The sequence below is a fragment of the Magnolia sinica genome, chromosome 14 (genome assembly GCF_029962835.1).
Source record: "Magnolia sinica isolate HGM2019 chromosome 14, MsV1, whole genome shotgun sequence".
In the NCBI taxonomy this organism is placed as follows: Eukaryota; Viridiplantae; Streptophyta; class Magnoliopsida; order Magnoliales; family Magnoliaceae; genus Magnolia; species Magnolia sinica.
The window spans coordinates 30,130,593-30,146,517 of record NC_080586.1 but is presented as its reverse complement, the minus strand read 5'-3'; the positions used below and the strand labels follow the sequence as shown (position 1 = coordinate 30,146,517).

Genomic DNA, 15,925 nt, shown 5'->3' with positions numbered 1-15,925 from the left:
GGCTTTGCGCTATCTCAACTCGCAAAAGAAATTGAACCCGAGGCATGCCAAGTAGGTCCAATTTCTCCAAGAGTACACTTTTGTGTCGAAGCACAAGGCCGGGGTTGAGAATAAACCTGCCGATGCATTGAGTCGTAGGGTTGCGTTACTCCACTTCATGTGCATCGAAGTCACTGGGTTTGAGCGTTTAAAGGAAGATTATCCTAGTTGCCCATATTTTGGAGAGGTGTACGATCATTGTTAGATGGTTAGTCTAGGAGTAGTGAGTTTGTCTTGGTCAATGAGTTTTTGTTTAGAGGTGATAGATTGTGTATACCCCGTATGTCCCTCCATGACTTTCTTGTCCAGTTGCTTCATGTTGGAGGGATGGCTGGTCAGTTCGGGCGTAACAAGACTACTGCCCTTGTAAAGGAGCGCTTTTATTGGCCAAGTCTCAAGCGAGATGTGGCTAACATTATAGGGCAATGTAGGACTTGTCAGCTGGCAAAGCAGAGGAAGTAGAACATCGGTTTATATACACCTTTGCCAGTCCCCCACGTCCCATGGGTTGATATTAGCATGGATTTCGTGCTTGGGTTTCCCAAGACGATTAAAAAGCACGATTCCATTTTTGTAGTTGTGGACCGTTTTTCGAAAATGGCTCACGTTCTCCTATGTTCTAAAATGTCTGATGCCATTAACGTGGTGAAAATATTCTTTGGGGAGATAGTCCGTCTACATGGTTTGCTGAAGACTATTGTGTCGGATCGATATGTGCGGTTTATGAGTTATTTTTGAAAAACTCTATGACACATGATGGGGACTAAGTTATAGTTCTCTTCGGCATACCATCCTCAGAATGATGGTTAGACGGAGGTTGTCAATCGAAGCTTAGGGAATATGCTACGATGTGTGGTGGGAGACCATATTAGGACCTGGGATGTGGTTTTGCCCATAGTCGAGTTTGCATACAACAATTCTATCAGTAAGTCCACATGAATGAGTCCATTTGAGATGGTATTTGGGTACAAGCCTAGAACGCCTATAGATCTCATACCTATGTCCATTTCACATAGGCCATCTGAGTCCGCAGATGCATTTGCACGGCATATTCATGATTTGCATAGTGAGATAAAGAAACGCATCACTGCTAGCAATCAATATTATAAAATCTCTGCAGATTCACATTGTAGGTTTAAAGAGTTCCATGTGGGTGACGACGTCATGGTCCACATTAGGCCCGAATGATTCCCACTGGGAACCGTGAGGAAATTGCATGCCTGTAGTGTAGGTCCATATAAAATTTTGACAAGAGTGGGCCCTAATGCATGTGGTGGATCTTCCATCTAACATGGACATTAGTGGAACATTTAATGTGGAGGACCTTGTGCCTTGTGATGGATCCACACATCTATCTTCTAGCCCTCCTGGATACCTTTCTCTTTTCCCAGATGATGGTGTCCCTAACCCCGTCCCCAGCCCATGGCCTTTATCAGACTTTACTTTCTACCCATTGCCTTCTCGTCCATCTGTACTTGGTTGGAAAGAAGAGATCAATGATGTTCTGGACCACCAAGCGGTCTCTACCCGCCATGGAGGATATCAGAAATACCTCGTGAAGTGGAAGAACAGGTCAGAGTCGGACAACACTTGGATTATAGAGGTAGAGTTCCAACGCATTGATCCTAACTTCTTCGAGCGTTATCACAGTTTTATTTCGTTAATGGCGAATTCTTCTTAGCCGGGGAGAATTGATGGGGACATCAGAGGACTTACTCATGTGTACAAGAGACGTAGACGACCGCCCACATCAGCGCAATTTTCTTTATGAATGGGAGACGAGTTCCAGATGGGGCTTGCCGGGCCATTTTAAAGACCCCACATGCATTGGACATGCATCAGGAAGACCCCATTTTGGGATAATGCATGTGGGCTGCTTAGGAGACCATTTTAGTCATATGATTTTTATTTCATGTCGATCTGACTATTGGATCTTGTTGATCAGGCCATCGGGCCACCAAAATTTCCAAATCTGGGCCCCCGGGCTTTGATCTTGCTTTCATTTTTTTTTTTTTTTTTTTTTTTTTTTTTTTTTTTTTTTTTGTTATTTTTAGGATTTATTTCATGGTTGAGATTGATAATAAATGTTTTAGTTTTCTTTCTTTCGGATGACGAACCATTTCACTTAAGTGAGTGGCATAGTTGTAATTATTCTAAATTTTTAATTGTAAAAGCACGGGGGGTCTAATCCTAGTGGTGATATTGAGAAGAAAGAAAATAATAATAATAAAAATAGCTCTCTTGTGTGAAGGAATTTTTCTCTGTATGTTTTAAGGTTTGTAAGAAACCCTTCCTTCTAATTGAATTGTGGAAGGGTAGAAGTTTGTTTGGTGGTGGATTCCCAAAGGTACATCGTTCATCTTTCTCTTCTTCAAAAGTTATTATTCTTCTTCTCTTGTTTTCTTCTTTCCCTTTCCATTACAACTTTCTAAACCCATCAAAACCCCACTCAATCCTCCCTCTCTTTCTTCTCCTTTACCTAGATATGTGTGGGCCCCTATTTGGGGTTTTCCCTCTTTGATTTTCCTCCAAAACTATCTAATCCCTGTATCCTTTGAATCCATAAAAAACCATTCCTAAATCTCCATTCATGAATACAAAACCCTAATGAAAGTATGAAATTTTGTGAAACTTTTCCCAAACCAAAAATTTTGCTTGCATCTTTGTCTATCCACGTGGTTGTTGCACTAGCCACGCTAGATTGGAAGTCCCTACTTCCAAGTGGGTCACTATTGAATTATTTTATATTTCTGTGCACCGCGTATGTGATAACCTAGGACCTTCGTGTTATAAATCTGAATTTTCAAATCTATTATGTGGTTATGTTTGATTTTACATGTTAATTGCTGAAATTAATGTGTAAATTGATTTCTCATCTGGCATCGTAGGGTAGTTTCCATCATTTACATCACAGAGCCATACATATTCCATTCTCCCTTCAGGAGTGTTAGATATAGACGATCTGTAAAATAGCTAGTTGCTAAGGCTGTTTGCTGTTGTTCCCCAGCTAGTGAGAGTTGTGGCTGATTTGGTCTTTCTTTTGGTTATGTTGTTGTAATTAATCTCTGTGCATTCTTTGGTTGTTCAAATTGTTCCTTGCCTTCAGAAAAAAAAAAAAAAGAAAAAAAGAAAGAAGACGAAAAGATCATTTATATGTTCCTTCAAGATTTTAACCATTGTTTTCTGCATCACCTGAATCAATGTATTCAATAATGGGAATCGTGGCCGTAACGGTCAATTTTTTTAAAAGGAAAAATTGTATTAGCCTGTTACGGCCATTACAAGCCAGTTACGGGCCTTTTTTCTTTTTCAAATGAGGTGTTATGGCCTTGTATTGCGTAACAGGCATCACCATCACCATTATGGCTGTAACATAACCATTTTTGAATACCATGACCTGAATCAATTCTTTACATGTCATTTATATATGCATACATTAATTTAATTTTATTTTTCACTGTAAAAGTTATTAAATCAATATTTTTACCTACTATTATATTCCTAATTACTCTATAAACTTGCATGTTTATATTGATTGATTTTTACTGTTTCTTGTATTATCGTGTTTGCATAAAAACATCTAACTTATCTGCATTTCAGCTAAAGAAGAAGTTAACTTCAGCAACATCGGCCATCAAATCTGTATTCGGGCAAGAAGATACTCAGCAGGATGCTGTAAGCTTGAAGTTATTGGTAGCAAGCACCATGCTTGGTTTTAATACTAATGAAATTGTCTTGCTTGTTTTTGTAGTCTGACAAATTAGAGAAACTAAGAGAGAGGATGGTAAAAGTCCGGGAGCTTTTCCGTGATGCAGATTCAACTGAGTTCATCATAGTTACAATCCCTACAGTAAGTTCCTAGTTTTATTTCTCCTCAATAGAATATGCTATTATATAATGAATGGGCTCAATTACAATACTTGGGACATCTTTTTCTTCTTCTTGTTACTTCTTTCCTTTTGAGTCATTGTTTGTGGGGGCAATGTATTTTAAATCTCCATGTAGTTGTTTTTTGTCAATTACGAAGTAGTCAAACTATCCTCATATTGACCTATATCTGATGATGACTATGGACAGTTTATACATGGATTTAAATGTAAAATTGCTTCTAACATATTTTATATTTTCATTGTTGAGTTAAAGACTTCATTGAAAATCTCGAAGGCATCTGAATGAAATCTAATTTGAAGCCAAAACTCAACTCCAAAAGGGAAGAGCAACTAGCACCAAGGTTGTTTAGTGTATTGAAATAAGTTGAGGAAGATATTTGCCATCATCAACAAGGGGACAAGACAACTGCATGGCCACCTTCACTAACATATTATAATGAATCACCACACATTAGCCATCTCATGATGCATCAACTTGAGAAGGGCTCACATTGAAACTGATGCCTAGAGATCAATGTTAGGAAACTTGTCAGTTGAATGCCATAAAATATCTTACTTAAACATCCAAGTGAAGACAAACTGTAGGAGCCCAGTATAAAACCCAAAATGAATTATATGATATGTGGCCTACATCTTTCCGCGGTATACATGTTCTCAATTCTGATAAGTGGGTTCCATGGCTCTGTAATCCAGATAATTTTGTCTATTCTCTCTCATTGTGGATGGACTATGCCTCAAAAATCTTCTCCATACGAGAATGTTGACATTCTATTTATGGCCTATGGACAGATGGTTGAGGCGACCCCAGTTTGCAGGATAAGGCTTGGATGATGATGGATAGAGGGTTAAGAAAATACAACAATGGTCCACTTCCAACTGAAAAGGGTCCAAATATTGGTATTTGGGATCTTCAATATGGAAAATTTTTGAGGCATGCTTCATCGAAGGTTATAACCAAAACACCAATGGTCTGGATTATGGAACAATGGGGCCCATTTATCAGAAGTGAAAACCCATGTATTTTGTGCAGAGTGGTGGGCCACATATCGTATGTTTCATTCCAATCCAAGACCCCAAAACATATGCCTGTCCGAGCATGATAGACAGATTGGTTGAAATCTTCATTGCACACTTGACTTGTAATGTATAGAGGGCATTGAACTAGTGGGAGTGGAATGCCAAGTTAATCAAATAAATGAAGAAGCCAAGTAATTCCAGCAGCAAGAACAGCTGTGGTGCAATATTCTGCATAAGTACTAGGCAAGTGATAGTATGTTGCTTCTTATTGGACCTTGAGATAAAGCCTGTGCCCCACAAAGATAAAAAATTCCATTTATCGAATGATGAGTATCAGGATCACCACTGTTTCTGCATAAATTAGAAGTCACAAGAATCACGCCAAAAGCATAATAGGATAATGAAGCCTCTTATCAGTTATCCCGTGGATTTAACACATAATGCATTTAGCAGCTCGATACTAAAATCACCAAGTATAATAAAGACCTTGATCAATTATTTCTTATAGATGTAGCTAGTGTTCGTAATATTGATAATATCGGTATCGGCAGTCAGCGATATGAAACCCTTGAAAATACTGAAAAATTGCCAAACTTCCATTTATCGTGCTATATATCACAAAATATCGTGAGATATCGCCGATATATCGCACGATAATGCCTGATATCGCAGATTTTTGCGTAGGACTGTAGCCGCGCAACATCTTATTTGCATCCTATCCAGAAATTCCAAAAAATATATTAAAAAAATTACATATATAGAAAAATATCTCTTACCTGTTCAATTTGCTTAAGAGAGTAGCTTTCGAATGGATTTGGTGGGCCGCGATCGACATTTCCGGGTCATTTAAGAGAAATCTGTCAAAATCCGGAGAAATCCGAATATTTGGGTGAAATCCGAAGAAATCATTGCCGAGATCTGGAGAAATCACGAATTTGGGAGAGATTTTAGGGTTTCAGAAGGCCGAAACCCTCTTTGCATCGAAAAAAAGGGCGTCCAAGCCCTTTTTACAGAATTTGGGTTGGCTGGTGTACGACACACCACCGAGCTAAATGGTGTGTTGACGTCACTAAGTTTTGTGGGTCCCATCATAAGGTATGTGTTATATCCAAACCGTTCGTCCATTTGGCGAGCTCGTCATTAGGCTTGAGCCGAAAAATAAGACAGATCCAAAGATCAAGTGGACCACACTGCAAACAGCAGTGGGGGATTAAATGTCTACCATTGAAACTCTTTTGAGGTCACAGAAGTTCTGGATCAATATTATATTTATTTTTCCTCTTCATCCAGGTCTGTGTGACCTCATGAACAGATTTGATGGAAAATAAAATTTATTGTGGGCCCTACGAATGTTTTAATAATGAGAATCATTATCGCACTGCTATTTGTGTTGTGGTCCACTTGATATTTGGATATGATTCATTTTTGATCTCATGGTCTAAAATGATCTCTCCAAATGGTTGAACGGTGTGGATATAATAAATACATTATTGTGGGGCCCATATAACTTTGAGCTGTCTGTACAACTACGTTGGTCTTGCCAGTGTGGTGGGAAGCAGATTGCATGGTACAACGTACTGAGTATACTCTGTAGTGCCCACTATAATTCATGTATTGTATCCACTCCTTCCATCTATTTTACCAGATAATTTTATAGTTTTAAACAAAAAAATGAAGCATATCCAAAGCTCAAGTGGACCACACCACATAAAACAGTGTGAATTAAACGTCTGCCATTGAAAAATCCTTGAGGGCCAAAGAAGTTTTGGATCAAGCTGATATTTGTTCTTTTCCTTCATCCATGTCTTTGTAATCTTATGAACAGATTGGATGATATTTGTTCTTTTCCTTCACTGTAGGCCCTAGGAAGGTTTCAACGGTGGAAATTAGTATTCCTCCTGTTTCCTACGTATGGTCCATTCGAGCGTTGGATATGTTTCAAATTTGTGTTCAACCCCTAAAATGAGCTGAAAAAACTGATGGACGACATGGATAAACCATGTACATTTATGGTGGGCCCAACAGAGTTTACTCAGTACCATAATATCCAGTATGGTGGCAGGAGCGAATTAGGTGAGACCCCGGCCTCACCCAAGAACGTACAACCCCTACCGTGGGGCCCAACTTGACGTGTGTATTTTGTATCCACTCCATCCATCCATTTTTTCAAGTCATCTTATAACATGATCTCGAGAATTAAGAAGATCCAATTATCAGGTGGACTATACTCAAGGAAATAGTGGTGGTTGAACACAGTACCATTAAAAACTTCTTCGGGTGCACCATGATTTTGCCTATATTTTATTAGGCTCCTAATCTGTTGATAACTTCACATGAGTTTTAATGAAGAGAAAAAACAATTATCAGCTTGATCCAAACTTTTGTGGTCCACTAATGGTCAATCACCATTGTTTCCTATGGTATGGTCCACCTGATTATTGGATCTGGTTCATTTTTTGGATAATGTCCTAAAATGATATGAAAAAACGGGTGGACAGGGTGGATATTGAATATAGTTGCCTTAGTTCAATTGAACAACGCATAACTTAGGACCCTATACAAAGGAAACCTATTATGTCCACTTCTGTTTTGAGATTTTATGATTTAAAAGTGTGTGTTAGGGTCTTTTTAAATAATCTCTGAAGTTTCATTGAAAAATTCAACAATTTTCCCAATGTTTCCCAAAAAGTGCGATAAATTATGCGATACAAACGATATATCCCGTGCGATAACTGATACATATCTGTATCCCAAGGGTGTGATACATTGCGCGATACCGATATTTTGAACATTGGATGTAGTACATAATATGTTTAATATCTTGGAGATGAGAATCCTTACATTTGTTGAAGGAATTGTTAGACTTGAGCAGTGTTCGAAGTATTGGTATCGCTACAAGTTTCTCTAGCTAGGGATATGGAAACAATATTGATCGCAGATAATATCGTTGATAACCAGAGATGCAAGAAAACATTGGGGAAACATGGGGAAAACGGTAGAATTTTCAGTGAAACTTCAGAAGTTGCTAAAATACACATATTTTCATATTTAGGAATAAAAAATTGCAAAAAATGCATACATAATAAGTTTCCATTTAATGGGGGCTTAAAAATAGGTAACAATGTAAAATAATGCCTATCTAAATTCACATGGTAAGGCCTTGAAATGGCTTGATTATTGGCATGTCCCTTCATCTTGATAGATGCAGCAAACAAATGGATTGGATATCATATACAAACCATGGTGGGCCCATATACAACTAATGCTAGTCATCACCATCCCAAATGTTCCCCCGTGGTGTGGCCCACCTGAATTTCGGTTGAACTTGATTGTTGGGCTCGTGTTAAAATCAGGCAGTGCACTGGATGGACAGTTTGGATCTCATTCATGTTCCCACCCTTGACATGGCTACGTTAGGCATGATAAAACACTCCTTATCGGAATAGTTGGATTTGGAGGCAATCTCAGATTCCAGCTATTAGCATAGTGCCAACAGTGTACTCTGGAATGAAGCAGCGCGAAATAATGCTACTTTGATAACTTATGAGCATAGTGTGTTAAGCACCAAACACACAATACAACTATGCAACTAGCTCTATTCTATGCGAATAACACTATGACGCATGCCAAATGGGCCCTAGAAAAGGCACAAAATAACATTATTGGTATAACTCTGTTATGAGCATGACCTGTTACAGCACCAATGCAAGATAAGCTATGCCAGTAGAGGTATTTCTATGCAAATAGTGAGATGATGGGTGTTACTTAGACCTTAAGGGAACATGGAGGAAATTTTTGGATGAAAAGATAGGAGGAAAGGAGAAATATGTAATTGTACCTTTAGAAAGGAGGAGAAAGATCTAGTCACAAGTTCGAATTGGATTCCCACTTTGTTGCAATGAACCAATGAAGAAGAAAACACTAGAGAGGGAAACAATTAGATGAAAGGCTTTTAAGTAATTTCTCATTTTGATGAGGACGTGGACTGTCTAATGTTGATGGATCGGGTTGATGTACTTGCTGAGGAGTTTTGGGATATGTTAGAGCATGAAAAGGGGCCCAAATATCTTTCCATAATACGCAAAATCCATAGACCAATCAATGGACTACACATTGTGGCACCCCATGGTACACTTTTGGACCCACAAAAGGGTCTTGTGATGGCATCTTCCTTTAGTTTCGAATTTTTGTTTATTTTTGGATGAATTTTTGTTTGCTTATGTCTCACTTAAGTAGATAGGGGTATTTTAGTCATTTACCTTTAAACAAGATTGTAGGCTGAGATCATAACGTCGAACCCATAGTTTATGCTTGATGAAAGGCTTAGATTAGTGCCATGGCTTCTCTTTTGTTTTCCTTCATATAAAAACTCAATAAACAGAAAATGTCGGGAAGCTTTTGAGACATTTTTTTTTAAATTTTTTTTTTATTTTTAAAATCTTCTCTATAAGCCTTGGGCTAAGGTTTGTGCAACTGCTTGTTTTCTTACGTGGGGCGTATGATCTAGGCCATTAAAACTAGTGAGAGTTCAATTATTCACTAGTTATTACATTGTTTTTCCTTTCGTTTCAAGTGGAAGAAGCTTTAATTTTGGATTGGTTGTGTTTGGGTATGATTTGATTCTAGAGTTTGATATAACTGCATGCGGTTGACGATTCTCATTCGTTGACTAATCCAGATTTGGTATCAGAGCCTCTGCTTTTGCCATAGTTTTATTATTACATCAGCTTCTTATCCTACAATGATGGTGCCTAGAGGTACAAGCCGTGCTGTACGAAGAGTGGATGAGGAAAACGCAGGTCCAATAGAAGAGAGATTTGCCATGTTAAAAAGACATACAAACCATCTCCCAACAACTCGCTACACTATTAGTATTGAATTAACCACCGACGCAGGAAGATGATAACAATGAGTCGAGTGGGAGTGACATTAACCTGTTCCATCGTTAAGCTTTGTTTCTTGAGCCACGACGAGCGGGAATGGAGGATTATTATGACTGAAGTAAAGAGTCAGAAGTGAAGGTCGAAGTCCCTGAATATCATGGTAGTATGTGCGAGGAAGATTTTCTAGATTGGATTGATGCAGTGGAAAGGATCTTCGATTACAAAGATGTGGATGAAGCAAAAAAGGTTAAAATAATTGCCATTAAATTGAAAGGTAGAGCTTCAGTTTGGTGGGAGCAGGTTAAGGCCACTCGAGAAAGGCGAGCATAGGAGAAGATGAAGTCTCTCATGAAGGAGACCTTTATACCCATCAACTCTATGTAGTTTTTTTTTTTTCCAATGATTATAGCATATCCAACAAGAGGATAGGATCGTAGAGGAGTAAGTGGAAGAATTCCATCATCTAGTGACTCAGAATAATTTATCCGAGACTGAAGAGCAACTGGTTACTCGTTTCATAAATAGGTTGTCGCCCACTATTCTAGATCAGTTGGGGATTCAACCAACGTTTACTGTTGCAGAGGCATGCATGCAAGTTGCCTTTGTTGAAAAGAGGAGAAAAGCTAGGTATGGTTGCCTAGAAGTTTCTAATCAATCCATTGGTATTCCGGGTAGTAGTAGTAAGCTTGTAGGGGATTCGAGTCGGGCAAAAAATATCACTCCAACATCTAGGTCACAAGTTCTAAACCACGAATCAGTAGGACGAACAAGTCAGAAAAATATTTGGTGCTACAAATACAACAAGTCAGAAAGCAGTTGTGGACGAACAATTAGTTGACGATGAGGGTGAGACCACAGAGGGCATTATGCAGATCAGGATACTGATGACGGAGATGACAGGAAATATGATGATGGTCTAGACACATTGGTGATCTGAAAGGCTCTTCCTACACCCAAGTTGCCTAAAGATGATGATTGGTTGTGGGCTAATAACTTATACACTAACTGCACAATGAATGTGATGGGGACATCAAAGGACCTACTTGGGTGTACCAGAGACGGAGACGACCACCCACATACAGCACAACTTTCTTTGTGGATGGGAGACGAGTTCTAGATGGGGCTTGCCGGGCCATTTTGAAGACCCCACATGCATTGGACATGCATCAGGAATACCCCACTTTGGGATGACGCATGTGGGCTGCTTAAGAGATCATTTTAGTCATTAGATTTCTATTTCGTGTCAATCCGACCATTGGATCTTGTCGATCAGGTCACTAAATCTTCCTAATCTAAGCCCCTTGGACTCCGATCTTGCTATCTTTATGTTTTTGTTTATTTTAGGATTTATTTAATGGTTGAGATTGATAATAAACGTTTTACTTTATTTATTTTGGGTGATGAGCCACTTCACTTGAGTGAGTGGCATAGTTGTAATTATGCTGAATTTTTAATTATAAAACCACCGGGGGGGGGGGGGGGGGGTGTGGAGTTCCAACCCTAGTGGTGTTATTGAGAAAAAAGAAAAAAAGAGAAGCTCTCTTGTGTGAATGGATTTTCCTCCTTGTGTTTTAGGGTTTGTGAAAAACTCTCCCTTCCAATTGAATTGTGGAAGGGTAGAAGTTTGTTTGGTGGTAGACTCCCCAAGGTACATCATTCATCTTCCTCTTCTTTGAAAGGTATTCTTCTTCTTACATCATTCATCATTCATCTTCCTCTTCTTCGAAGGGTATTCTTCTTCTTACATCATTTTTTCTCTTCTTCGAAAGGTATTTTTCTCTTGTCCTTCTCCTTTCCTTTCCATTACAACATTCTAAACCCTGTATCTTCAATTTCCTATTTTCCTCAATTTTCGAAACCCTAATTCCAAAATCCCTAATTCCCATGAACCTTAATTTTCCAATTTCCATATTTTTCCCTTCCTAACCCTAATCATAATACCTACAAATCTATCCCTTGAGTGTGGAACGTGCCTATGCTTAATTGGAAGTTTTATCCTTCCATCGGGCCTAGTTTTAATTAATTTATGTGATTTCTTAGCATGTAGGCACGTGATTTATGTTAAATCAGATTTTATTTCCTATTGTTTACTCTTATTACTTGGTAAGTTAGCATATTTTGTTAATTGAATTACTTTATGGTCTCTTTCATAATCTCCAAGTTGTATGCTAGCCTTAAATGAAAGAGTCCATAAAGTAATTCAATTAACAAAAGATGCTAACCCACCAAGTAGTTAAGAGTAAACAATAGGAAATAAAATTTGATTTAACCTAAATCACATGTCTGCATGCTAAGAAATCACACAAATTAATTAAAACTAGGTCCGATGGAAGGATAAAAACTTTCAATTTAGCATAGGCACGTTCCACACTCAAGGAATAGATTTGTAGGTTTTATGATTAGGGTTAGGAAGGGGAAAATCTGAAATTTGGAAAATTAAGGTTCATGGGAATTAGGGAAAATAGAAAATTGAAGATCTAAGGTTTAGAAGGTTGTAATGGAAATGAAAAGAGGAAAACAAGAAAAGAAGAATCTCTTTCGAAGAAGATAGAGGAATGATGTAAGAAGAAGAATACCTTTCGAAGAAGAGTGATGTACCGTGGGGAATCTACTACCAAACAAGCTTCTACCATTCCACAATTCAATTGGAAGTGAAGGTTTCTCACAAACCCTAAAGCACAAGGAGGAAAATCCCTTCACACAAGAGAGCTTCTCTCTTTTTTCTTTCTTCTTAATAACACCACTAGGGTTGGAACTCCACCCACCTATAGTTTTATAATTAAAAATTTGGAACTAAAAATTCAGCATAATTACAACTATGCCACTCACTTAAGTGAAGTGGCCCATCATTCAAAATAAGAAAACTAAAACATTTATTATCAATCTCAACCATTAAATAAATCCTAAAAATAACAAAAAAAAAACATAAAGAAAGCAAGATCAGAGTCTAAGGGGCCCAGATCAGGAAGATCTAGTGGCTTAATCAATAAGATCTAATGGTTGGATCAACACAAAATAGAAATCCTATTACTAAAATGATCTTCTAAGCAGCCTACATGCATCATCCCAAAATGGGGTCTTCCTGATGCACGTCCAATGCATGTGGGGTATTTGAAATTGGCCCAACGGGTCCCATCTAGAACTCGTTTCGTATCCACAAAGAAAGTTGCGTTGATGTGGGTGGTCGTCTCCGTCTCTGGTACACCCAAGTAGGTCTTCTGATGTCCCCATCAATTTCCCTCGGCTGAGGAGATATCGCCTCAGGCGAAATAAAGCTGTTGTGATGCTCGAGGAGATCCGGATCTCGTCGCTGAAGTTCTATCTCTGTGATCCACGTACTGTCTAATTTTGGTCTGCCCTTTCACTTGATAAGGTACTCCTAGTAACTGCTATGTCATGTGGAAACTGCTTCTTCATCTAAGATATCCTCTATCTCTTCTCTTCTCATAGGTATAGATGGTACGGATGGTAAAGGTTGAGAAGAGGGGTCAGGTAATGGCCATGGGTTTTAGGACAGGTCAGGGGCATCATCATCAAAGTTCTTGTGAGGGTTAAGGGAAGGTCCATGAAACGGTACAAGATCTTCCACATTAAATGTGAAACTGATACCCATGTTAGGTGGAAGATCTATCAAGTAAGCATTTGAACCCAGTCTTTTCAAGATTTTATATGGTCCAATGTTACGGGCTTGTAATTTTTTTATGGTTCTCTGTGGAAACCTTTTTGGACGTATTTTAATCATGACTTCATCACCCATAACAAACTCTTTAAACCTATGGTGTGAGTCAGCAATCATTTTGTATGTTTCATTACTTATATTGATTCTTTTTCTAATCTCCACATCCAAATCATGCATATGTTGTTCAGATGCATGTGCAGACTCTGAAGGCCTATGGAACACAGACATGGGTATGCGATCTATAGGGGTCCTAGGCTCATCGACTTGTCTTTCCAAATCCACTTCCTCCCCAGGACTCATTTGATCGTGATGAAGGTTTGGTATAGGCAATGCGTGAATGTCCCGCACGGGTGTAAGCTCATCCAGTATGTCCTCTGGAATAACAACACTGGACTCCTCCAATACCGGACTCACCTCAGATGGTAACTCTACACTACCCTCAGGTGTAACCTCAGGTGGCATCTCCATAATAACCTAAGGTGTGACCTCACTTGCCACATGGGCATACAACGTCAAATTAGTTTTAGTCTCCCTTTCAGACTCTTTGGCATTAACTATAGGAAGAGACTCAAGCTGGAGTTTTGTCACACCTTCAGGACCACGTTTCTTGACGTCCTCCTTTTTCAAGGTGTTTTTGGGTGGAGAGGCTTCAAGACAATCCTTTTGCCTCCATATAGAAACAAACACGTATTCGAGCAATCGAATAGTGTTGCATCTATATCATACAACCAAGGCTTGCCCAAAATGATGTGGCCTATATCCATAGGCAAAACATCACATCACAACGTGTCCATATAGGAACCAAACTGGATGGGAATGGGAAAACGCTGAGAAACCAGAATCGAAGATGCGTCAACCCATGAGACTTGATAGGGCTAAGGGTGAGGAACAACTAGCATACCTAAGCGGCCCACAGTACTAGCAGAGACCACATTAATGCAACTGCCATTATCAATGATCACCTTGTTGTTTTTGCCACCACACTTGGCATAAGTGTGGAAAATTGAATTCCTGCGCCAATCATCACTTTCTATAATCTGGCTTAAGGTGCAGTTAATAATTGCAAGTGGCATAATCTCAATTTGATCTCTAACTTGAAATTGGACATCTTTCCCAGTGTCGGGGTTCACCTGAAGGGAGGCTTCAAGCTAATTGACATGTACATTGATCACGGTCAATTGAGTTGTTGTGGTCCTATTATATGCTTTAATAGCTGTCAGATGGTTGTTGATAGCGTTAAGGGCCTCGACAATCTGCTCTAGATTCATAGTGCGATGTAGACCAAAACCACGTCCAGAACGAGTGGCCATACACATGGTAACTCTTAGGGGAAAACCTAAATCTTAGGGTAATGTTATGACAAAGACAAAACTAACCTAGAAATCAAGTCGGACACACTAGGGACACTAATCTGAAAATTCAGCTAGCTGTTACCCTCAAATATTATGTTGAAAATTCAGCAAGATGGTAATCTGAGGTTGCCAAACCGAAAATTCAGCAAGAGTGTAATCTGAAAATTACAAACTGAAAATTCAGCAAAGTGACAACCTGGGATTGCTATGCTGAAATTTCAGCAATGGTATAAGTGGAAACACTAGCTGAAAATTCAGCAATAGGATACTTCAAAAAAAAAAAAAAAAAAAAAAAACTGCAATATGATCCTAGATTCTATATGCAATGTATGCTCTAATAACCCTAGATGTAAGTTCTACCCTAGATGCAACACAAAAATCCCATGCTCTGATACCAAATTTGATGCAGGACCGATGCATGAACCAATTAACATGTGAGATCAAGTAGTAGAATTAAGACAATTAACAAAATACCTAAGCATTGCCATAATCATCACGAATCCCATGAAAATCAAAAGAACATCATGCATAATCCTAGCCAAAGTCACCAACATCGTCACACAATATTATTAAATAAAAAGAAACTAAGATCTAATGGATGTAAGGACATCCAATTAGCATAGGGTATAGTTTATTTCAAAATAGAAAACCTAATACAACCTAAGGTAAAAATTATGTTTTGTGATAATAAAAAAAGAGAGAGAAAAGACTCTTGCTTTCTTCTTCTTCAATCTTCATGCGATTTGAAGGTACTTCTATGCGATTTGGATGGGAGATTGGTGCGAGGCTAATCTTCATCAACGGAGGTGCGATGTCTCCATCTATCCCCACATCATCATCTCTTTTTCCTTCTATCAAGGTATTTTCATCAAGTTCTTTGATTCCCCCAACCTAAGCCTCTGTCTTCTCCTAAAACCATCTTTCCTCGACCTATCTACATTCCCGAAACCCTGACCCTAAACCTAAAATCCATAACTTTCCTACTTTCCCAAATTACCCAAATCCTAATTTTTACCCTAGGTTGTATTAGGTTTTCTATTTTGAAATAGACTATATCCTATGCTA

At 38.6% G+C, this 15,925-nt stretch overlaps 1 protein-coding gene across 3 annotated transcripts in view; it reads left to right on the top strand.

The window, feature by feature from the left end:
* LOC131225950 (ATPase GET3B-like) overlaps positions 1–15,925 on the top strand; it is a 57,624-nt gene that overhangs the window by 37,589 nt on the left and 4,110 nt on the right. For all 3 annotated transcript variants that reach the window (XM_058221578.1, XM_058221576.1, XM_058221577.1), the window contains 2 exons: positions 3,640–3,714; positions 3,791–3,889. In XM_058221578.1, coding sequence (XP_058077561.1) covers positions 3,640–3,714; positions 3,791–3,889 — 174 coding nt within the window. The remainder of the gene's footprint in view (positions 1–3,639; positions 3,715–3,790; positions 3,890–15,925) is intronic.